The 26,090-nt window shown below is 38.8% G+C and overlaps 1 protein-coding gene across 3 annotated transcripts in view; it reads right to left on the reverse strand.

Annotated features, from left to right (window-relative positions):
* Positions 1 to 500: 500 nt before the first annotated feature.
* pnisr (PNN-interacting serine/arginine-rich protein) overlaps positions 501 to 26,090 on the reverse strand; it is a 40,169-nt gene continuing 14,579 nt past the window's right edge. For 2 of the 3 annotated variants that reach the window (XM_068025954.1, XM_068025959.1), the window contains exons 4-12: positions 24,323 to 24,552; positions 20,350 to 20,491; positions 16,022 to 16,212; positions 15,342 to 15,479; positions 12,920 to 13,019; positions 10,092 to 10,145; positions 6,668 to 6,847; positions 1,039 to 2,173; positions 501 to 826 (exon numbers count right to left, since the gene is read on the reverse strand). In XM_068025954.1, coding sequence (XP_067882055.1) covers positions 796 to 826; positions 1,039 to 2,173; positions 6,668 to 6,847; positions 10,092 to 10,145; positions 12,920 to 13,019; positions 15,342 to 15,479; positions 16,022 to 16,212; positions 20,350 to 20,491; positions 24,323 to 24,552 — 2,201 coding nt within the window. In that variant the 3' untranslated portion in view covers positions 501 to 795. The other variant, XM_068025967.1, reaches the window with a different exon arrangement.

A 26,090-nucleotide genomic window follows, 5' to 3' on the forward strand; every position in this document is an offset into this window, starting at 1 on the left:
TGTCTTCCAGGTGGTTTCACAGTGCACCTTTCAGAGTTGTAATACAACTTAGTTTTGCAGGTAGATGGAATTTGTTTTGCAGTAAAGCTGAACTTACAGTTAAGAGTCTGAACTTGTTTTAAAAATATTGTACTAATTGTGATCAAATAAAATTTGATTGGAAAAACCAGACCTGCAAAAATATACTTAGTGATTATTGTATTACTGTGGAGGACAGAATTTTTCTGATGAAATGTACACATTTGATTTTGAACATTTCTATAGTAAATCTTAGCTACATGTCGTTGCTCCCCTCAAATTCTTTTAAAGGATTTAAGCAGGCTCATATTAATTCGTACCATAGGAAATTTGAAGAAATTTAATTTACAGGTATTAAACTAACAGACCTTTCAAGCAGACGTTACTGCTTTATAGTCAACTGCTCTTCAGGTGTTGATCTTCCTACTGTTCATACCCACACCTTTTTTTAAAGGTCATAAATATCAGCAGTAAACAATGGGAACTGTTTAACAAAACCAATCTGAAAAGTTTATTGACAGCAAACTACAGTTAGTGTAAGTTTTGTGTTAAAATGTTACAACTGAAAACAAACTGTTTTTACAGTGTGAATAATCTCAGAAGAATGCAATACAAATAAAACCTTAAGTACTGAACTATAGACAGCACTTGGGAAAAATTTACACCTATATACATATAAACACCTACACAGTTGTCACGTATGCCTCTATAATGAGACAAGCCTCCAAAACTCATGGAATTTCTGATCATGGCAAGGATGCCACATATTTTTCCCCCTTAAAGCTTACGATTATTGGGCGTCCTCGACCTACAGAAGAAAGGAGAAAAAGAAGCAAATTAGTAACATGCAAAACTGCACTGTAACGAACAGCTAAATTAATTGAAAATATAGTATTTCAAATTAAGAGTTTAATCAAAAAGATAAAATAAAACGCAGAAGAGACCAATATGTCAGTGCCACTTTAACATTACTGGTCTTATAACTTTACAAAAAGAAAAATTGTATAAAATGTGTACTACCTTGATCGTGACTTAGACTTGTGTTTGCGGCTTGCCTTCTTACCAGACCTTTGAGATTTTTCCACTGATCTTGAGCGACTGCGTTTCGATTTCTTTGCCTTCTTCTCTCTGCTGCTATCTGGAGAATGTGAGCTGCTCCTTGCACTAGATTCTGTGTCTGAATGTTTTTTACCATCTTTGGTAGATCCTTTCTTGCTGGACTTACTATCCTGCCTTGAATATTGTTGTGGCAGTTTACTGGAGCTACTGCGTGAGTAAGTCCGCTCTGATTCCCTCTTTCGCTTCAGCTTACTCTCATCCTGACTGCTGGACTTACTGCTGTCTTTATCCTCCTTTTGTTTATCCTTCCTCTGTTTGTCTTTCTTTTTATCCTGATCCTTTTCTTTGTCCCTTTTCTTTTCTTCTCTCTTTTTAACCCTATCTGCACTTCCACTCCTAACTTTTTTCCTGTCCCTGTCCTTACTATTTCCCCTTTGCCTTATTCTACCCCTGCTATGGCTTCTACGCCTTTCAGGACTCCTACGTCTTTCCTTGCTCCTACTGCGACTGACACGCTTGGCATCGCTTTTGCTTCTACTCCTATGCCTGTCTCCGCTTCTCCTGTTCCGGGACCCACTGCGATGTCTATGCCTCTCCCTTTCCCAACTCCCATTTCTACTGTTTCTCCTAAGTCGATCATGGCTTCTGCTCCTCTCCCTCCTGTGTCTACGGGAGTAACTCTGACTTCTGCTATTACGTCTAGTTTTACGGGAAGGGGATCTGCTACGGCTCCACTTTTTCTTTCTCTTAGGAGAAAAGGAATAGGAAGAGCTACTACTGCTTTCTGTACTGCTGCTGGACGTCGAGCTCCTGGACCTACTACTACTGCTAGTGGTGCCACTGGTGCTACTACTCCCACTACTACTGCTGGAGGAACTTCTGTTTCTTGAAGCTTTTTCCTTTGAATTTTTCTCACTACAGCTTTTGCTGATTTCTGAGTTGGGTTCAGTTTCACTGTGAGTTCTTTTCTTTTCAGTGACAGTTTCACACTCTTTTTCTTTCCCTTCCTGTTTTACTGCACTGCCACCATGTTCTTTACTCTGTTCTTTAATATCCACCTCCCTGAAAACTTTTCCCTCTTGTTGATGTTTTGCATCTGGAAAACAAAAATGAAACTGAACTGAAAATGATCTTGAGAAGTTATTCAAAAGTTTTAATGACATGTTTGTGAAGTTAGTTATGTGAAATCACAATACTGGATTAAGAATGAACATGGAAAGCGAGGGCAGGTGGAACATATTGAAATGAAATTCACACATTAAAGGATTGTTTCATTTTAAAGGCCATGGACCATGTCTGATTATCAACGATGGCAAAGTTAAGAGACGACCCTTAAAGGGAGGTCCTAGGGTAGGGCATCAAAACTTTTGACTAAGTGGATGGCTGATGCGTACAACTGAATCTCGGAAACCACATATAAAATCCATGTTCCCAATACACATGGGATTGAAGCTGTGGAAAGTAACAAATCTTAGCGTTCTGATTTAGGATCTATCCACCAATGAGGCAACCGTTCAAAAAAGTCCTTTTCGAATTTTCAGCCACACAAAATCAAACAGGACAAACCAGCAAATTGTGAAACAAACACAAATTAGGACCGAGTTGCCTGCACCACAGCTTGGGCATCCGTGAGTTAAGGGAAAGTTACAGGAATTTAAACTAAACTGAAACAAATATGCATATACCCAAAGACAAGTACTATAAAGAGTATTTTTGTGAGTGTATATTAATCAATCAGTATGTGTTCTCAAAATGTTTTGTGAAGTTTTCCCTCTTTTTCACATGGACCATTCACATGGTAAGATCCTGTGTAATGCATTGAACCACTGATTCAGTTTAGTGTCTAGGTGATGAAATTTAAATCAGTATTCTGCCTGCAGGCACACTTCATGCTTTCTATTTATTAACATTTTTGACTTACCTAGAAAACATCTATTGAAAATAAAGAACCATATAATCTTGGAAGCATATGTAGTCATTTATTTCTTTAAAAAAGCTTTTCCTATATCTTTAGTTGGATAGCTTGGAAGGGACTTTAAAATAAATCTCCCTGCAGGAAATGTTCAGTGGGTAAATGCACCTTTCGCTCAGACAGTGATGTGGCGGAGAACACTTGGCCTGAATCAACACTGTGTTGGATTATGGGGGAAAAAAAAAAATCTTGCTTCAAAACATATATATAGTTGAGACAGATAGGGCTGGGCTAAAAAGACTACCAACACTCAATTTTTAGACTCACTCATGAAACCTTGTCACTTAAATGCATTAGATAAAATCATAGAATGATACAACACAGGTGACAATTTGACCCATGATGCCTGTGCCAGGTCTTTGAAACAGCTATCCAATTAGCCCCACAGCCCTGCAAATTTTTCCCCTTCAAGTATCCAATTCCCTTTTGAAATTTATTACTGAGTCGGCTTCTGCCATCCTTTAGGACAATGCATTCCAGATCATCATAACAGCCTAAAAAAAGTTTTTTTTTCATGTTGCTTCTGGTTCTTTTGCCAATTATCTTAAATCTGTGTCCTCTAGGTTACTGACCCTTCTGATACTGGAAACATTTTCTTCCTTATTTACGCTATCAAAACCCTTAATGATTTGAACACCTCCATCAAATCGCCTCTTAATCTTCTCTGCTCCAAGGACAATCTCAGTTTCTCTAATCTCTCCCTGAAGGAAGATTGCAGGCACTTAAAGCTCAGCCCAAGACTCCACTTTCAGATGAAGTAGTAGTAGTGGCATATCTGAAGGGAATAAGTCCTAAATTCTGGATTCAGAACCTACAAATGGATCAAAATCTACATCAACAGGGGAAAACTTCATTAAAATATTAGCACTTTATCTCCCATTGGACTCATAAGTCAGACAATAAGGACAGAAACATTATGCAATGCACAATGTATTATGCTGTTGCTAAGATACAGCTCTGTTCTTTTAAGGTCACGTGGTTTAATATGGCAAATAGAGGCAACTTGAATATAACTACATGTTAATTCTTCTTGGATACAAGAAGCAATTTTACAGATGTGTGCTCTCAGCACAGACACTATCTCACCAGGAGTGTGACAGTATAAAAGTCAGTTCTAACGTTTCTCTGCAGATTGGCAGAAAGCTGTAAATCCCAGGTTCCTCAAGTCAAGAAAGATTGGTTACTTTGCCAGTGCAGATCCTTGCGCATTGCAGCTCTCTGCCTCATCTGCCCGTATCCAGTGAAGTCGCATACTCTCAATGATGCTTCAAGATTTCTACTCCTATTATATATACACTAATTAATCAATCTATCATGGTGTTGCACATGGACATGTTTAAAAAAGCATGCACGTCTTGCAGATTATATACCAGCCAATCACTCATCACACTGCTCAAAGTGGGGAGGCAGTGGTGTAGTGGTAATATCACTAGTAATCCAGAGGTCTAGGTTAATGCCCTGGGAACACAGGTTCAAATCCCACCATGTCAGCTGGTGGAATTTAAATTCAATTAATTAATAAATTTAATAAAAATTAATAAAAGTCTCAGTAATGGTGCCATGAAATTATCAATTTTTTTGCCTTTAGGGAAGGAAATCTGCCATCCTTACCTGGTCTGGCCTATATGTGACTCCAGACCCACAGCAATGTGGTCGAGTCTTAACTGCCCTCAGAAATGGCCTAGCAAGCCACTCAGTTGTCAAGGGCAATTAGGGATGGGCAACAAATGCTGGCCTTGCCAGTGACGCCGGCATCCCATGAAAGAATAAAAGAAAAATATGTCAAAGAATTTGCTGTTTTAGAAGGGCGGTATTATAAAATGTATTATTCTGGGATTTGGCTGTTCTTGTACACAAATCATAGAAAGTTAACATGTAGGTATAGCAAGAAATTAAAGGAAAATCGCACGTTAGTCTTTATTGTAAGGGGGTTGGAGTATAAGAGTAAGGAAGTCTACTGCCAAAATGTAGGGCTTTGGTGAGACAACACACGTACAATTTGGGTCTCTTTACCTAAGGAAGGATATACTTGCCTCAGAAGGGGTGCAAAAAAGGTTCCCTAGATTTGATTCCTGGGAAGACAGGGCTGTCCTATGAGAAGAGTTGAGCAGAATTGGCCTATATTCTCTGGAGTTTAGAAGAATGAGGTAATTTCATTGAAATGTATAAAATTCTTTGAAATTTTGATAGGATAGGTGCTGCAAGGCTGTTTCCTGTGACTGGAGACTCTAGAACTCGGTCATAATCTCAGGATAAGGGGTTGACCATTTACAACCGTGATGAGGAGAAATTTCTTCACTCAAACAGTTGTGAATCTTTAGAATTCTATATCCCAGAGAGCTGTGGATGTTCAGTTGTTGAGTAATTCAAGACAGAGATTGATAGATTTTTGGGCACTAAGGGAATCAAGGGATATGGGGATAAGAAAGTGGAGCTGATTTGGAAGATCAATCATGATCTTACTGAATGGCAGAGCAAGCTTGAGGGGCCGTATGGCCTACCTCTGCGCCTATTTATTACATTATGTTGATACATCAATGACGGCAATGAAAACGTACTCGAAAATCATGATATAAGATGATTAATAAATACAAGAGGTGCACGCTACACAATATTTTTTAGTAAGTTAATTGACCTCACAGGGCGTTGTACATAGGAAGAGGTCACCAAGGGTGAAGCAAGGAGGCAGGGGAGATAGCTGGATCACAGCATACAGACATAATTCTACCCTCATTTTAAAATCAAAAATGCTGTATTTATTTTTATCTAATATTTTGCTTCATTATTTTTCAAGTTAAATTGCAAAAGTTAACATGGAAACCAGATAATTAGGGTTGGTTTGAGGATAGGAAATTCTCTGCAGTACAGACTGAGGAGCTCAGAGAAGTAAAATTCAGGAAATACAGCATTACCACTGGAAAGGTGGTATAACCACAGTGTGACAAGTTTACACATGCAGCTTCCACTACGGATGCAAGAATTCCTAATGGAAAAAGTTGACAAAAGGTGAAAGGAAGCAAGGTTTTGCAGACATGACATGCTTGCAAATGGAGATTTTAAAAATGTGAATAAGATATATTTCAAATATACGGATTAAAAAAATATTACAAACATTTATTGAATCATGCATGTTTAACAGTATGTAAAATCACTGATTCACAAAATTTGTAATCTACAGACTTTCAAATAATTTGTATGATAAATAATTAACTGTGGACTATGGAATGCTTCAGAGGGGCCACTAAATTTGCTACCCAAGTATGTTGTGAATATATGATAAAATCCTTTCCAGTGGTTCTAGAAGAATATTCATTAAAGATAACAGAGAAGCTCACATCTTGATAAGATGAAAATCTTGGCTCTGAATAGTTCAGTGAAGCACTATGACCTGGAAACTCTTGGGTTCAATTCCTGAGCTTGTTGGATTTCAACCAGGTGAACAGCAATGGTACGACAACTGCCCTCACTGTCCCAAAACTCAAAGGGTAGAACAGAACAACCGCACAAGTCAGGTACTGAAGAGAGTTATTAGGAAACGGGTAAAGGTAAATATTGGAGAACACCACACAGACGAGGTTAGAGTAGAAAATATAACCGACCCTCAAACAGCATTCATACCTTCCATTTGTTTCTCCTGCTGTTGTTGTAGTAGTAGCAGCAATTCCCTTTCTTTACGTCTAAAGGCATCCTGTTTTTGTCTGATTCTACGGTGTAGTTCTTCATCATCTGTGTCAGAGGATTCAGAGGCTCTCTCACTCCTCTCATCTTCACTGTCAGAGCCATACCCGCCCAGTCCACCTGCACATAAAAACCCCAGTTTCTTTCACAGTGGAAAGAACACATGCTTTCTAGCAGATTTTCAATTTAGTTAATTATGTACTTAATAATTTGCTTTCATTTGTCTAAACTCTTTGCTGAAGCATCAAAACTATTTGCATATTGCAATACCAAACATTTTAAAATTGGAATAATTTTACCCGGGTGAGATCAGCAACAAACTTCCAGAACTAAAAACTACTAACAGCAATTTAAATCTGTGCAAACTTAATTTGAAGACAATTTCACACAAGATTTCTCAAATCAACACAATATGACTCAGAGGGTTGCTAAAGTACAGTGATGTCTTTGTGAGTACAAGTCTGACTCTTGTGTTTTGATTGACTTAATTCAAGACATTTAAAATATGCTAACATGGGGCTCTGTCAATGGTTTGATGGGGAAATTCACCAACATGTGGTTATTAGCCACAGAGACCAGTAAGGTCACAGGTTCAACCCTCAGTCTGTACACAGTTTGCTGACCTTAGCTGCAGCAATGATCCCTGGAAAATATTTTGCGGTAGGGAGCGGGAAGGAAAAAAAAAATTGGCTAAGATTTTTGCTCCTCATTATCCACAACTCTTTCTGGAAAAAACACACATATTGGACATGGATACAGAATTGGCTGAGTGACAGGAAACAAAGAGCAGTGGTTAATGGATGCATTTTGGGCTGGAGAAAGGTTTGTAGTGGAGTTCCCCAGGGGTCAGTGTTGAGACCCTTGCTTTTCCTGATGCATATTAATGACCTAGACCTTGGTGTGCAGGGCACAATTTCAAAGTTTGCGGTTGATACGAAACTTGGAAGCTTTGTGAACTGTAAGGAGGATAGTGTAGAACTTCAAAAGGACATAGACAAGTTGGTGGAATGGCAGACAAAGTTCAATGCAGAGAAATGTGAAGTGATACATTTTGGTAGGAAGAACTTGGAGAGACAATATAAAATAGAGAGTATAATTCTAAAGAAGGTGCAAGAGCAGAGGAACCTGGATGTATATGTACACAAGTCATTGAGGTTGACAGGGTAGGTTGGGAGAGCAGTTAATAAAGCCTACAGTATCCTGGGCTTTATTAATAGAGGCATAGCGTACAACAGCAAGGTGGTTATGTTGGACTTGTATAAGACACTAGCTCGGCCTCAGGTGGAGTATTGCGTCCAGTTCTGGGCACTGCACTTTAGGAAGCATGTGAAGGTGTCAGAGAGGATGCTGAAAAGATTCACAAGAATGGTTCCAGGGATGAGGAATTTCAATTATGAAGATAGACAGGAAAAGTTGGGATTGCTTTCCTTGGAGAAAAGAAGGCTGAGAGGAGATCTGATCGAGGTATTCAAAATCATGAGGGGTCTGGACAGAGTAGATAGGGAGAAACTGCGCCCACTCGTTAAAGGATCGAGAACGAGAGGGCACAGATTTAAAGTAATTGGTAAAAGAAGCAAAAGTGACATGAGGAAAAACTTTTTCACGCAGTGAGTAGTTAATGTCTGGAATGCACTGCCTGAGAGTGTGGTGGAGGCAGGTTCAATTGAAGTATTCAAAAGGGAATTAGACCGTTAGATGAAAAGGAAGAATTTGCAGGGTTCCGGAGAAGGTGTGGGAGTGGCACTAGGTAAAATGCTCATTAGGAGAGTCAATGCAGACACGATGGCCGAATGGCCTCCTTCTGCGCTGTAACAATTCTGTGATTGTGAAATTAAGTGAGTCCAAGGCCAGTCTTATGGATCCAAGGTGAACAGTAACGTGGGCAAGGTACAAAAGGGATGTCAGTCCCTGTGGAACTGTAACCCCCCCCCAGACACAAATCACTGGTCTGAAGGTAGAAAACTGAAAAAAATTGCCATCAGCAACCACAAAGCAATATTTTTAAATTATTAAAAAATCATGTTTGACTTCAACTGCTCATTTGAAATGAATTTAATGCTTTTTCTTCATTGCTTGGATAATCCTTTGCGAAATTAAGGATCCTTTAGCTTACCATATATGCTTTTTTTGGGAGAAACTATTTTAGTAGGAAATGGGTTTGTTAACCAAGTGTAACACAGCACCACAAATTATCTTAAAACATTAAATGGACATTTAAAGCTTTGTACTTAAATGTAGATGAATAAGTTCAAAACTCTGTTGTTGCAATATTTTTTAATTTTCTGTTAGGAAGTCCAGTCTGTGTTTCATTCGTGCAAGTGATTTCTCTAGTTTGAGGAGGTGGGCAATAGCTGCTTATCTTGGGGGGGGAAAAAGCAAATACAAACCACCACCTGGCAAAACATAAGACTTCACATTTTGCAGTACTGGAAAGTTACTGCACCTGAAACTGTCTTGACCACACTTAGCAGATGCTAAGAAACTGCAGTCAAAAACCGCTACAATACAGTATAGATGAAAAAAAGGAATCACTATTTGCAGGAAGTGACAAATTATTTACAGGTAAGATGAACCATCACAAGAAATAATTAACATAATGGAAGCTGTTCATTATCTCTAGCTATGGAGCACACAAGGAACAGATCCCTGACACTCATTTTTGGGGCTTAAAACACTTAATTTCTTTGCTAAAGGCTTTTTGGCTTTAACAAATATTTAAAATTCTAACCACAAACCAGCAACTGCGTAGTCCCAACAACTTTGTTCTATGAAAGTAACAGTATGAAAGTGGTATTGGTACCACAGCACTCAATTAAAATGGCACTGCTACCAAAAATAAGAAAACAAATTCACCAATCAGCTTCTGATCAAGGTAAAGCTTATTAGCTCCCAACTGCAAAAGGTTTATTTGCTTAAATCTGATTTAGTGACGATGAGCTTCAAATTGTCAGGTTTCCAGAGATGTCATTTTCTTTCACCAGTTTCCAGTTGGAAACAGAAAATTGACTTGATATTGAAATAGGCATTTTAGCACTATAACAAATACTTCTGAGAACCGAAGAGGGGAGAGGTTGCACTCGCAGAGAGGTAAAAGTTAAGGCTAGGAAAGGATGAACTCCTGTAATGTCAGCAAGACAACTTGGTCATTAATACTATCAAGCAATGCTTTCCATAAGTTTATGTAGTAGTCTACAACTGGATAAGAAAACAAGAGTGAGCTGAAAATTCAGATTCCCTGTTGATTGTTAAAAAGTACATGCTGACGATTAAAAAGTACATAGGTACAGCACATGTACAAGCTTAAATTTTGGACAAATCCCCTTTCTCCCATTACCCCTTTATTCTAACAAAGGATGTTACTTACCAAGTCCAGTTAGAGAAGCCAGTGCACTGGACTGTGCCAGCTGCTTTGCAGGAGCTTTGTATCACATCAACAACAGGAACAACATGTTAACAACTTTTTCAAAGTCATGAGTTGCTATGGCATTGCAAAACTGTACTACTACAGCTGCTTTGCAAGGGAGAGAAGAAACATTATAAACAAAAAGATCCATTCAAGAGCACAGTGCTTCACATAACAGGCATATTTTGTTTACAACTTTATATCACCAAAAACAAGATCAGTTAGCATCTTCTAACATGAAATGTCAAGGTGTCCTTTTCTAATAATGCACTAAGAAAGAGCAAAGGATTTGGGTTTCATATGATATTTTAATATGGTAAGGAGATGCACTGTCAGCTTTTTAAAAATAAATTTTCCAATAATTTTCCTACATTTATAGAAGCAAACCCTGAAAATAGTGAAATGCTGACATATTAAAAAAAAAATCAGTGATACATCTCAGTATGTATTCAATAGGAAATATTAATACTGGCTTGGCAGCGAATGCAAAATCTGATAGGCTGATGTCATATTTCAGAATTCATGTTAACCAAAATTATCCCAATTTTTGATCCTTAAATTCAGGTATTAAGTGTACATATCTGAATAATATGCACTGCATTTATAATCCAAGGAACACAGAGTTCAGAGTCTGCCGCAGATATGAGCTGCAAATTGAATTGTTGCACTTTGTGCACTAGTAGTAGAAACAGATCACAATAAATGCAATACACAATTGCGGACCGCTGCTAGCATAAGTCCATGTTAATAATTGTGATGACTGAAAACTAACCAACTATTAATGGACATTAAAACTAAACTCCCTAATGTTAAATGCACAAGTATAGGGGAATAATGTAACCCTCATTTTTGTTGTTATTGCAATTATGAAAAGAAATTGCATTAATTCCTGATCTACCTGTATAATTACCCATATTAGAATAAAACTCCTCCATTCGTTACCATTTACTAAAGGATTTTATAACATACCAGTGCTCATTTTTTACAATGGCTACCCGTAATATCTGTCATAAATGTCAAAGATCCCATATCTTCCTTCTGTGGATATAATTTCCAGAACACAACTTTCTTCTGAAATCCTGTTGGCAGTCACTTCCATTTTGGAGAAAAAGTGACAATATTTTAAAATGACATCATGGAATTTTTGGATTTTTTTTTTTTTTACTAATTTGAAAGATTGTGGGAGAAAATAATAAATCAAAACTTTAGCTAGAATACACTTCATTTTAGTTTTGCATACAGTAAAATCCCATTCAACCAAACCCCTCACAAATCTCTCAATTAACCAAAAGGAAGACAGGTATCTAACAGGTTGTCATCGAATCCTGTTTGACTAATACAGACCCTGAAAGTCAGGTTATCTTTTTCACCAAATGAAGACAGATTAGTGGTCAATCCCAAATTTTTAAAAAAGTATAGTACACTGGTATGTGCGTAAATTTCAAAATGCAGTTCTTTGTTTTCCTGTCAATAGAGCACTTTCAATTTGAGGTACCCAAGTACCATATAGAGCATTCCCAGGGCCTTGTACAGCACAACTTGATGTGGAGCAAAGCTTTCTCTCTATTCTGTCCTAATCTCAGAACACCACCTGTTACTGCAGCACTGTTACATTTTTACATTTCTCAAATCAACCATCCTTACAAGTGTCTTGAGTTAAGTTACCAACTAGTGTGTTGTAGTCCCACATTCACCAAGAACTGGAATTAGACTGTCCAAACACATTTCACACAAGAGCCCTAGTCAGCTGAACGAAGAGATTTCACCTATCAGTCACCAGTTCCCAAACTGTAGCTCTTTACTTGATGACCAATGACAAGGCAAAGTTATCATTTGTCAGCTCATTAGGTCACCTTCAAAAGATAACTGAAGAACTATAATTTAAAAATTTACACAAGTACCCCTGAATAAATTCCATGTCAATTTCAGACATAAGCTCTGACTTCAGCTATATTATGAAATAGAGTACTGCACCTTTATCAAATGACAGAACTATTTAAGACTCACCATTAATCTCTAAGAAAGCTAGATAGGTACATGAAGGAGAAAGGAATACAAGGATATGCAAGATGAAATGGGGGGGGGGGGGGGTGGGGGGAAAAGGAGGCTCGCATGGAGCATAAACACGGGCACAGACCTGTTGGGACGAATGGCCCATTTCTCTGCTGTAAATACTATGCTAAACAATTGGGACAGTTGAGCCAAAAAAAAAACTAGCAATGCAACTGGCTGCAAACTCCCTCTCCACACTTTTGACAGCAAAATTAACTCATGCTGCAGCAGCTGATACGACGACTGATCTGCAGGCTCAATTCTCCCTGCTTTCCTGAATGCCTGCCTGACATTCTGTAGCTCTCTTACCTTCATCTGGGGAACAGTTGTAATTAAATTGTTCTATGTCTTTGATAGCTTGTCACAGTGAAATTCATTCATCTGATCTGTTTGACTTGCCTCTATAACCCACAAACATTTGATTTAATGAGGTTTTACTGTACTATCTACTCAAAATTACTTTTCTCTCGGAGTATAAAATCTTTTTCTGTAGACTGTGCAATATAAGAGGGAAATATTCAATTCAAGAGTAGCTTACTTATCCATTTCTCCTTGGGAATAAATGCAATTTTCTTTATGTATAGACATTTTACATTTACTGTCAAGCATTTTAATATATCAGAAATTCCAAAATATGTCGAGTCTGAAGGAATTAAAAATGTATGCCTTTTTTATGCTTCTTCAATTTGAGTTATATTCTACCAATTATTTAATTTGAAAGACAATCTTATTTGTACCTTTAGTGGCTTTACGGTGAACTTCCCTGGCAACATAATAGATCTCCTCATTTGTTACTTCTAAAAGGACTTCTGTAAGCAGCATCTTCATCATTATCATCTGCGATCAAGAACAGAATATCAAATATTTTAATATCAGCTTTAAATGATCACCACATGGAAAGGAAGACTAATGGAATTACAGCATAAATTAGAAGTTAACATCCACTTTTATAGTCTTAACCAGTCACTACAATACAGTATTTCTTTTAAACAAGTCTATATAAGTGCACCTGGAATCCATTTCCACTTTAATAATTAACTTGTATTGATAGTGATTGGCAAGTCACCTGTGAAAATTTGTTCTTTAGACCATATATATAGGGTCAGAATAACCATAAAAATGTTGCTTACACTAATTTTTTTTCTTTTGATTTGGTAAAAATATTAATTTTAAAATATATACTGCAAACTCCTTTGAATACATCTTTTTGCCAACCAAGGTCTTTAGAGTTACATTTTTATGCTCATTAATGTGACTTTCAGTGCTGAGAAATGGAACACTTCTGGCATCTACCTTCAGCAAGATACTCCCATTTCAAATATGAGAAAGGCACTTGTCAAGTAAGACATCCCCTGACCTGCCTAACAATTTTCCTCAACCTCAACTTCATGCATGCCTTCCCTACTGCACAGGATATTATCAACCTTGGAAATTAAGGATGCATTTTTATACACGTTAGAAAGGGATACATTAATAGTTATAATTGAGGTTTTAATTATGCAAGACAATTAATTTTAGGGAAAATGTTGTTTAGGGAATATGTTGTGGATCAAATAAGAACAGATGCACTACTTGATGTGGTTATGGGTAATGAAGTACATCAATCAGGTGAACTAAAAGCAAGGAAACATCTGAGAAGCAATATAATGAGATAGTCGAAGAATGGAAAAGAAAAAACTGTTGAGAACCAGGATACTTGACTAAGAAACAAAGCAAATTATGGTGAGATAAGAGAGAAGGAAAAAGTATCAAAATTGGTACACTGAGAATAGTAAGTACTTAAACGAGATTGAAAAAGTGCAAATAAATTATGTTTAGTTAAGGAAAAAAAGGAATTGTACTTAATATCAGGGTTCCCTGTGCAAAACACTGATCAAGTGTATAGCTTTAGATTTTCGACTCAAGAAACACCATTAAAGTCATAGATAGTATACAGTTTGGATTCACAAAAGATGTTGCCAGGGATGCAAAATTACTGAGACTATTTTACAGGAGCAGAGAAGGTTAAGAGATTTAATAGACTTTTAAACTAATGAAGGCATAGACACAATGGACCAAAAGGCTTCTTTCTGTGCAATAAATGTCTGAGTGTGTAAGGGAAATCAAATTCGAAATTAATATATACATTTAACACATAGCAGAAAGAAAAGTAAAAGCCAGGACAAATATAAAGAATATAGGAAAGCTACAAAAAGAGCTTAGAAAAACTAAGAAAATTAGCCAAGAGCATAGCAAATTGTAACGTGGATTATGAAAAACCAGCAAGACACAGAATAGGCAGGACAGAGAGAGATGTGACAGAGACAGTTCAAGTGGAAAAAAGCAAAGTAACACATTTTGGAAGAGACACAGTGGTATAATTTTAAATGCAGTAAAGAAACCTTGATGTTTGGATGCACAAAACATTAAAAAATACATCCGCACAAATAGACAAGGCCACAAGAAGTCAATCTGAATCCTTGAATTTGTATCTCAAGGCATGGAAAAGCAAGGAGATAATGTTAATCTTGCACAAGATCACAGAAAGGCTACAGCTGGAATATTGTGGGCAGTTTTGGCATCCCATTACAGGAAGGATATCAAAAGGAGAGAAAAGGTGTAGCACAGATTCATTAGCACTTCAGCTGGGATGAGAAATGACAGTTATGAAAAGAGATTTGAGATATCAAGGATGGTTGTTCACACTGTCACCTACATTGGAAATAGACCTAAAAGATATCAAAGGTAAGTAACAGCATCACCTACTTTGGGAACTTGATCAGAGGCAAGTAAAATTAAAAGAAATGCAGCAGCAGGGACAGAAAAAAAGCATGACTGATGCTGCAGGAAGTCTCAACAGTTTCTATTGGTACAGGTATTTATGTACGAATATATCAGCAGCATTTAAAGAATTTACCATCTATGGCTTTACAGTTAGTGTGGTAACACATCAATTCCTAATTGCGCACAAATTATTTTTCTTGGTCCATAAAAGAAATTTATATAAATCTATAATTTCCTCAAAATCAAACTAGTTAGTTTTTTCTACTTGCAGTGTTGCTTAATGCTTGCCAGAATTCTGTATATACACAATTCACATATTTCTAACTAATTCTGGTTCTGAGTTTGTAAGCTTTAACTTCAAACCCAAAGTACAATGAGGTCAACAGATTGACATGCCATCTGAAATTCTTTTTCTTCCTCAGTCATTTCTGGTTCGCTCTGTTCTTCCTGAGCAACTGGCGAGGGACTCCTGCTTGGTTTGTCACTAATTTTGGTTTCAGTGGTTTCGTACTCCTCCTCATCATCATCGCTGTCCTAAAACACAAACCAGAATAATATCAATCTTCAAATTTCAAAACCGAGTTTAACAAAAATCCAATTAACTACTTTGCTCCTTTTTCACAAACCCTTTCAAATGTATATTCCGTAAATATGTACTCACCAAACCAGGCAGCCGATCATGAAAACCAACAGGTTCAAAACAAGCATGTACTTTGTGCTCAACAGAAGAGTACATTATTATCTGAACAAGAACAAGTGCACACATCTCAATTCTCCTAAATGTAACTACCAGGCTACATAAACAGCTGAATGCTCAATAAAATGTATCAGTATGTCCTACAAACGACATTATCTGGTTTAAGTTCTTTTCTTGGAAAGGATAAAAATGTTAAGCTGCAAAAAAAAGCACATTAGCTACCAAGCCATCATCCCTTTTGCTATGCAGATTTTGCAGAGCTACTGTAAGTCACTAGCAGACCGTTAGCTGAAGTCAATATTAGACAGATTTTCTTGAAAACATTTTCTGTAAACCATTCTTTCCATTTGAGAATGTTAAGAACACTGCATGCACTTACAAATTTGCTTTTGTGAGGCAATCGTGGTCCATCAGTTTCTTCAGGAACCTCTTCTGGATCTTTTTTGTGTTTTGATGATTGCGCTCGCTCTTTTTCTAACCTTTCTTTCTCAAGTTTTTTCTGTTTTTCCCGCTCCATCTTCTCCAGTCCCTCACGAATCCAGGCTGGCAGGGTTCTGCGTTTCACAGCATCTGCAATATGAAGGTATATGTTTTAACTGGAATATTTAACAACGTGTACAATGCTGGCCCAGAGCTTACCAGTCAATCTCAGGTTCTTAGTAGATTTCATTACAAAAACTATAAACAAGTTAATTAGCATATTTGCATTTTCTATAGATTATAAACAAAAACTCACTGCATAATTTATAATTACCATGAAATTAGCATTTGAAATCTTAATGCTCTTATTAATACCTTTAACGGTTAATATCTTTATTAAAATAGCAGACAATGGTATGCTATAACAGCATTTTCAGCATTCAGCAATAGCAGACTTGCACTGGAAAGTCAATCATATTAAGGTGATTTTAATCACAATATCAAACAATAACTTCTCGACCATCGACATTGCTGAATGGGAGGATGCATAATATGTAGGTTAACTATTTCCTCAACAGTAAGTGAGAGAAGCTGAAGGAAAAAAATAACCGCAATGAACACTACTATATTTCATAGCTACAAATTAAACAGCAGAAATGGCAGAGGTCTGGGAGGTGGATGGCTATTTTCCATTTTGGGGAGGTAATAAACGGGACAAAAAACATAATTGTTGCTACTTCTATGGGACTAAATTAGAGTACTCTCAATTCAGTTTACAGTGGGTGCAAATTCACAGCACAAAACTACATAAAATGCAGCGCGAATGCTAGTCTCACTCAGATGCCAGAGTCCAGCTTGTGTGCGATGTGTAAATGTCACAGATGAAGTAGTTGAGGCTCTGAACCTAGCTTGTGTGCACTTTGGGAAGGTAGGAGTGCGAGAAAAAGCGTCAGTGGTCATTATTATATTTAACATCTGCAATACCTGACTTGTGGCCCAAAATAAACAGTGGAAAGATTTTGCCACAGTACAGACAACTGTAAACAAAAATTAATATTGTACAAACAATTTTAAGAGAGCTATTAGATGGAGATATAGAGGTAGATCAGAAGTGAGAGGATGCCCTATCAGAAATGAAGCAAGTTAGAGCTTTTTTCTCTGAAAAGGAGAAGAATAAAAGTAGAGGATAGATATTAAAGATAGGGAGGGGTTTGATAGTTTCTCCATGTTTGCACTGTTTCGACTTGTGGGCGAGCCCAGAAAAGGGGAAGAGGGGCAGGGGAATAAATAGAGGATAGAGATCAAATAAAAGAAATTAGATGAAATTTCTTTATACAGAAAATAAGGAGAATGCGAAACTTGCAGTGACATCAACTAGTTGAAGCATAATAGCACTGACACATTTGAGACTTGATGTCCACAGGAGTAGGGAACATGGCAGTAGCAAGAGGCAATGTGAGAAGGAAAAGCCTTGTGCAGCATATAAATACAGGGCTGAATTTTAGTAGCCCTCTGGCATTGGGGATTGTGGCGGGGGAGGGGAGCGCCAGAAAATCCTTACGGGAGAGGCCTGCCACAAACCCAATGCCGAGAAGGCCCTGCCACATTTTACCGGCAGCGGTGATTTTTAAAAAAAATTCATTCACGGGATGTGGGATTCGCTGGCCAGGCCAGCATTTATTGCCCATCCCCAATTGCCCTTGAGAAGGTGGTGGTGAGCTGCCTTCTTGAACCGCTGCAGTCCATGTGGGGTAGGTATACCCACAGTGCTGTTAGGAAGGGAGTTCCAGGATTTTGACCCAGCGAAAGTGAAGGAACGGCGATATAGTTCCAAGTCAGGATGGTGTGTGACTTGGAGGGGAACTTGCAGGTGGTGGTGTTCCCATGTATTTGCTGCCCTCGTCCTTCTGGTCGGTAGAGGTCGCGGGTTTGGAAGGTGCTGTCTAAGGAGCCTTGGTGCATTGCTGCAGTGCATCTTGTAGATGTTACACACTGCTGCCACTGTGCGTCGGTGGTGTAGGGAGTGAATGTTTGTAGATGGGGTGCCAATCAAGCGGGCTGCTTTGTCCTGGATGGTGTCGAGCTTCTTGAGTGTTGATGGAGCTGCACCCATCCAGGCAAGTGGAGAGTATTCCATCACACTCCTGACTTGTGCCTTGTAGATGGTGGACAGGCTTTGGGGAGTCAGGAGGTGAGTTACTCGCCTCAGGATTCCTAGCCTCTGACCTGCTCTTGTAGCCATGGTATTTACATGGCTACTCCAGTTCAGTTTTCGGTCAATGGTAGCCCCTAGGATATTGATAGTGGGGGATTCAGCGATAGTAATGCCATTGAATGTCAAGGGGAGATGGTTAGATTCTCTCTAGTTGGAGATGGTCATTGCCTGGCACTTGTGTGGCGCGAATGTTACTTGCCACTTATCAGCCCAAGCCTGGATATTGTCCAGGTCTTGCTGCATTTCTACACGGACTGCTTCAGTATCTGAGGAGTCGCGAATGGTGCGGAACATTGTGCAATCAGCGAACATCCCGACTTCTGACCTTATGATTGAAGGAAGGTCATTGATGAAGCAATGAGGCCTTGGTGTGGAGCCCTGCCGCTTGGCACCGGGGCCTTCATTACAATATGTTAATAAAGATTCATGAATGCAAATTAACTCACCTTGTCTGAGCGGCCGTCCCATGCCGATATTCCGGCCCCTGGCTGGAACTCCCGCGCCTTCAGAACTCCATTCAGAGTTCTGAGGCATGGCACTGCTGGGGAGGGGGTAGAGTGAAATTATCAGGGCAGGGGGGGCTTTTTTATTGGCTGTGGGGATGGTGGGAAGGGGTTGAAGAGCAAATGTTATGAGGTTGGGGAGGGGGAATTCGGGTTGGGAATAAATTTTATTCTTGTGATATAGGCCCAAAAAAACATCTCTGGGGGAGGGGGGGGTGGGAAAAGGTCACCAGCTTTTATTTATTTTTTAAAATAAAAGGCACAGTAATGTAACTTTAAAAATTCAAAATTTTTTCTAATGGCTTGAAGTCCATTAAAAATGGCACCTGCGCAGTGGCACCGGGTGCCATTGCCGGAGCGGCTGCCTCCTTTACATCATTGAGGGCGGCTGTTCCACCCCTTCCATTTAAATGAGCCCCCGCGTGAAATATCGCAGGAGCTCAGCGATGGCGCACCTGCGCGAGTGGACCACCGAGCTCAGAGTGTGCAGCCACAATTTGTGGCGCACTCAAAAATGTCAGCCCACAGACAAAGATGAGTTTGGCCAAACATTCTGTTTCTGTGCTCTGGATTCTATGTAAATAAGGTTGGACATATTCGCAGATGTTTTACCAAAAGACCTCCTGCCTCCAATCAACCCGGCCAGTCGAACAGCCTTATCCCGATCCCCCAACTCTAACATTTTTATAACTAATAAACAAAGTTGTTCAAAGAAAATGAAAAATTACAATTCTTTTTAATGTCATGAATTTTCTTTTCCCTGCTAGGTTGCTTGCAACAGTCAGCAGTAAATTAATCTTCAATTCCTGGAGACTTTAGGACAATCCTGGAGGGTAGGCTTTTTTTTTTAAAGTGTGCACTTGTTAAGCAAAGTATGTTACACTGCAACTAATTGGTTCAAACCTTCCAACTGTGTGGAAGTCAAGAACATATGTTACCAACCGTGAAGTTCCAAAACTACTGAAGGTGGGCAGTCAGAAAGTAGCTACCAATAGCAAGGAGCAGAAAAGGAGCCAATGGAGTCACTGTAAACACGTTTTGAAAATATTTTTGCTTGCTATGTTGGTTTCTCACTATGCTGACCAACTTAATACTAGAAATAAGATTTGTAACAAATAAAAAGATTACTACCAAAGCAATAAGTATTTTGTGTGGTTGCAATATCTACAACAATGTTTTCGGTTTTCTCTTAGGAAAATCTGAGACTTAATTCATGAAGCTTCTCAGAGGTAGCACTCTGCCTGTTAAATGACCAATAAGGTGCAAGGCTACAATCCCCAGAATCCAGTCATCACATTGCATAATCACAGAGAACAACATTCCCAGACACCACCAGTATCACAATCTACAAGTAAATAATGCCCACAATTCCCATATTTTGTAGCTGATTTACTTTCATAATGTAAAAATACCCTGTAGCAAGATTGCAACATAGACATCAAAAGGAGCTTTATATAAAATGATCAAAGTTAATTTCAATAGTAACTACAGAATTACTAGATTAGCCTTACTTAAGTCAAAAAAAGACAAATACCTCAAAGGTTCAAACTGTCAGAAAATACAACTCACCGAGTGCGGGAGGGTCTTGTTTTACTGTTATGGGTGAGCGTGGGCGATCTCTGTACGAAGGCCTGTCTCTACGATTAGGTGGCGGCCCAGGTTGCCAATAAGGTGGATGAAATCCTCCAGGAGGACCAAAAGCTGCTCCATGCTGCAAGTGTAAAATATTACATATTTAAAATGTTACCTGCATTGAGACTTGCCTCATGAATTTATTAATGCATCTTAATTTCTCACTGAATGTACCAATTTTCTTACACAGCAAACCCCAAAGTGTACTGAGCTGAGAATGTCCCTTAAAAAAAAAATGCTAGATCTCTGGGATCCAGACCTCAATTCTGGTCTGTACACACAGGTGGGCCCCACCACCACCAAGCTTTCAGCAGTATACTTGAACTTATAATTGTAAAGGCTCAGGGATTAGAATTCTGATTGGCAGTCCATGACGATGCCTCTGGAAAAAGTCCACCTGGAAAGTTGGATACAAGTCTGGGACCTAGCATACTGGCTGCCGGACTAATGCCAGCAGACAGCCATTGAAAAACGCCTGTGGAATTTGTACGCATAAATAGTATAAAATCATAAAACAGTCCCCAAGGATGGAAATGTGCTGCTATAGATTTGTGTAAAGCCTGAGGATGAAACAAACTTTTGTAGAATTTCAACACAATACTTCATATGGATGACGTGCTTTCTAAATTCGCTCATGAAGGCCAAGTGAGAATTCCAGAAACTGAACTGAAAGTAAAGTCTAAAGTATATATTCTGGATGAACTTTCCTCTGAACGAAAAGCTGCCAATCAATAAATCTCAACAACAGGATGCTACACAACACCTCATTCCTCATGTATGGCGATGACACTTAGCTCCACCTCAACACCATGCTTCCAATGTCTCTGACTTGTCACACTGCACGTCTGATATCCAGTACTGGATGAGCAGAAACTTCTTCCAACTAAATATTCGGAACACTGAAACCACATTGCCCTGGGTCCCCACCACAATCTCTGTTCTCTAGCTACCAACTCCATCCCTCTGCCTGGTCAATGTCTGAGGCAAAACACGACTGATGACTGTAACATGGTGTTGTATTTGACCCCAAGATGAGCTTCTGACCACATATCTGCTCCTTCAAGACCGCCTACTTCCACCTACTTAACATTGCCCGATTCCACCCTGCCTCAGCTCATTTGCTGCTAAAACCCTCATTCATGCCTTTGTTACCTCTAAACTTCATTATTCCAATGAGAAACCAACATAGCAAGCAAAAATATTTTCCAAATATGTTTGGAGTGATTCCATTGGCTCCTTTTCTGCTCCTTGCTATTGATAGCTGTTTTCTGACTGCCCACCTTCAGTAGTTTTGGAACTTCACGGTTGGTAACATATGTTCTTGACTTCCTCACGGTTGGAAGGTTTGAACCAATTAGTTGCAGTGTAACATACTTTGCTTAACAAGTGCTCACTTAAAAAAAAAAGCCCTACCCTCCAGGATTGTCCTAAAGTCTCCAGGAATTGAAGATTGACTGCTGAAAGCAATCCAGGAGGGAAAAAAAATCATGACACTAAAAAAATTGTCACTGTTCATTTTCTTTGAACATTTTTGTTTATTAGTTATAAAAATATTAGAGTTGGGGGATCGGGATAAGGCTGTTCGACTGGCCGGGTTGATTGGAGGCGGGAGGTCTTGTGGTAAAATATCCACAACATATCCAACCTTATTTACATAGAATCCAGAGCACAGAAACAGAATGTTTGACCAAACTTATCTTTGTCTGTATTTACATGCTGCACAAAGCTTTTTCCTCTCACTACCTTTTGCTACTGCCATATCCCTCTATTCCCTACTCAAGTACGCATCAAGTCTCAAATGTGTCAGTGCTAGTATGCTTCAACTAGTTGATATCACTGCAAGTCTCACATTCTCATGATTGTCTGTATAAAGAAATTCCATCGGACTTCTTTTACTTGGCTGGCCTCCCATCCTCCACCTTACATAAACTTGAGTTCAACCAAAATTCTGCTGCCCATATCCTAACTTGCACCAGGTTTTGTTCACCCATCACCCCTGTACGCAAATGACCTACACTGGCTCCTGGCCAGCAACTCAATTTTAAAATTCCATCCTTATTTTCAAATACCTCAATGCCCTTACCCCTCCCTATCTCTGTAACTTTCTCCAGTCCCACAACCCTTCATTGCTCCAATTCTGGTGTTCTGTGCTTCCCAGATTTTAATTGCTGCACCACGGGTGGCCACGCCTTCAGCTGTCTGGGCACAAAGCTCTGGAATTCCCTCCCAAAACACCTTCTCTCCTTTGAAACACTTGTTAAAACCTGTTTGACCAAGCTTTTGGTCATCTGTTCAAATAGCTCCTTATGTGGCTCGGTGTAAAATTGTTTGATAACGCTCCTGTGAGGTACTTTGAGGAGTTTTACTATCACAAAGTCACTATATAAACACAATTTGCTGTTGTATGTAGAATGATACAGCACAGAAGGAGGCCTTTCAACCAACTGTGTCTGTATTGGCTCTTCGAACAGCTATCGAATTAGTCCCACTCCCCTTTTCCTTCTCCACAGCCATGCAAATTTTTCCTTTTCAAGCATATATCCAATTCCCTCTTGAGGCCATTATTGTATCTGCTTCCACCATCCTTGCAGACAATGCATTCCAGATAATGTGTTTAAAAAAAATCCTGTCATGTGCCCTCTGCTTTATCAATTATCTTAAATCTGTGTCCTTTGGTTACAAATAGATGCTTGCATTCCTTTCTTATGAGCAAATCAACGGTTCCTCAGGACTTGACACTTTAAATATATGCTTTGAATTCTTCCTGAACAAAAGCCTCTTTATGCTTTGGCCATTTATCATGTAATTAATTCTGCATACTTTGATATTTGCCTGTAATTGAAATCATCAAACTAATTTTCATCTGATTGGCATGGTTTGGAATCTGCAATCAATATATTTATTCTACTTTAAAGGACCAATAATGTAATAGCACACAGAACCAAGCTTCTGTAATAAAAGCAAAATACTGCGGATGCTGGAAATCTGAAATAAAAACAAGAAATGCTGGAACCACTCAGCAGGTCTGGCAGCATCTGTGGAAAGAGAAGCAGAGTTAACGTTTCGGGTCAGCGACCCGATGAAGGGTCGCTAACCTGAAACGTTAACCAAGCTTCTGTATCCTGGTTAATATCCACATCAAAGAACTCAAACTGGCAGACACCTAGATTCACACCTTAACTCTAGTTATTTCTGAAACACATTTACTTTGTATATCTCGTCATAAATATTAAAAAGCAAAGGTGTCCCAAATCAAAACATTCTGCATACCCACCATTTTCTCCTGGGATCAATCAATGGAGTTAATATAATAGGATCATACATGACTACAAGCAGAATCATCTCATCAGCCTGTTAAGATGCATTATGGACCAATTTTCTTTGTTTTTGCTAAACACTTGCTACATTTTAGCAGATATCTGCCAGAACTGAAAGACAACCAAAAAAAAAATCCATAGATACTGATAAAAAGGACATGTTCCAGGGAGACATCATTGATTCCACCCCAGAATATTTTTTCTGGTCTTCAAAATAAATGGGTAAGTATGTTTCACACAGAAAGCCATGTAAATCTATTTCAAAAAGTCTTTTCAAAAACTATATGGAAGAATTAATAACATTAGCATATTAATGCATTACTCCCCAGTCACCACCTACTTTTATCGGAAGAATAGAAAGAAAAACTGCAAAATACATAATGGGCTGGAAGTTAAATAGACTGTGGGACTCTTCACTGTTTTGGAACGATGTGCCTAACTATAGAGCTATTTATAATCAACAGTATACTCATTCGAAAATTAAACTTCCTGCGACTTTAATGCCTGCTCCAATATAATGCAGCATTCTTGCTGCTGCAAAAGAAGTGTTACAAATTAGACACCAACGATGAAACTGCATTAAACAAATTTACCTGATAATCAAACTGGCTGACCGGCACAGATCCCATTCCAAAGTTTTCTGGTGCTCCTCCAAAATTGTTGTTATTGACTTGATTGAACATACGTCTAGAGTCTGGTGCAAACTCACCACTGTCCTGGCTACTGTCCTCCGATGGAGGGACTATGTCCATGGGGGCTGGAGTTGGTATCCACTGCTGGTCTGGTGGTGGGGGAGGTGGTCTATGGTGCTGCATTCCCCAGTCTAGCAAGTGTACAAATTGAAATTCAGTACAAATGATTTTCAAAACCTACACAAGATAGACTAAGAGTTGACATTATGTACTGTATTTTTGTTGCTTTGAATTTCTATCTGGATGTTGATTTGCAAGTAATAATACTGCTCACCAGTACATTCCTTTATATCAAGAACCTTCTAGATTTAGTTAATTTTAATTTCACATATTAAAACTGAATGCATTTTTTTATTAAAGCAATTTTGGGAATGTATTGTACTTTTTCTCTCTCCACTGCATATTTTACCAACTACAAGATGCTGAAATAGTTGGCAAAATGTGCTTCTCCCTGACTTCCTGGGAACAATGTAACTTTTAAACCTCTGCCCTGGGGAATGTAAAGGGAGGCCCACAGATGGTCATGGATAAAATCTGAGGGTTGTGTTGTCCCTGGCTCTTGGGTGGAAACCTGGAGGCAGGCAGCGATGGATGATAACATTAAAAACTTAACATGAAACTTCTCACAACTGGGAACTTAGCAGGGTGGCCAGGAAATGGTAAGAGACCGATAGAAAAAATGCAAACCCAACCCCTGAGGCCAATATTCATAGCATTCAGGAAAACAGAACTCCAAAGCTGGAAGGACTAAAGATCACTTGATAAAAATGAGCCAGATGTAAACATAAGAAATAGCATTAACAGTGCTATGCATTAGGATAACAACCATGGGGAAACAATGTGATGGGAGAAAGTTATTGTAACCCTGGCAGTATAGGAAGTGGGTGCTAGCAGAGCTCGTATGGTATTGTTCGGTGAGCAGGAAGACTGGTTCCATGAATTGTGGTGGGGGAGGGGGAAGTAGTGCCAGCATGGCTTGGGGATGGTAGGGGGAAGAGGGAAAAGAGGAGTGTTGGTGTGAACTAGGAAAGGAGAGGGGGAAAAGAAAAGAATATCAGCTGGTGTGCTACCACTGAGCAAGTCTAACACTTTAAGGGAAGGAAGAGTGGAATTGAGGGAAAAGTGCTAGCATTACCAGGAGGGAGTGGGTAAAGAAAGTGTTAACCAACTTAACATTTAATTAAATAATCTCAAAGATATTTAACACAATAAAATACAGCTTTGCTAAAAGACAGTACTCATATTATCCATGATTCTCATTTCTTCACAAGAAACAAGGGCAGATTTTTGCCATAACTTTCTAGATCATTAATTTATCTCTTTAAAAAATCTAGATAAATAACTACTTAGGAACTGAACTGAGGTTTGCTAATACATATAAACTAATATTGTATGACACATAATAGCTTCTCGCCTGCTGGGACCAGTATCTCATACCACAGAAGGCAGCTTTTCAGGACGAATAATGGAAAAGATAAGGTTAGATGCATTTTGGAGATTCTCTCTGATCTACTGCTGGGAAAGGAGGAAAACTTCTGCAGAATCTTCCAAGGATAATAAATGGCTTAAAACCTATGAAAGGACAGGCAGTTTATAGTCTGTGGAAAGAAATGGCTTAAGCCCAGTCTGCTTATTCTCATTCCAAACTTCTTTATGCTTTTATTTAATG

This window comes from Heterodontus francisci, chromosome 3 (genome assembly GCF_036365525.1).
Source record: "Heterodontus francisci isolate sHetFra1 chromosome 3, sHetFra1.hap1, whole genome shotgun sequence".
Lineage (NCBI taxonomy): Eukaryota > Metazoa > Chordata > Chondrichthyes > Heterodontiformes > Heterodontidae > Heterodontus > Heterodontus francisci.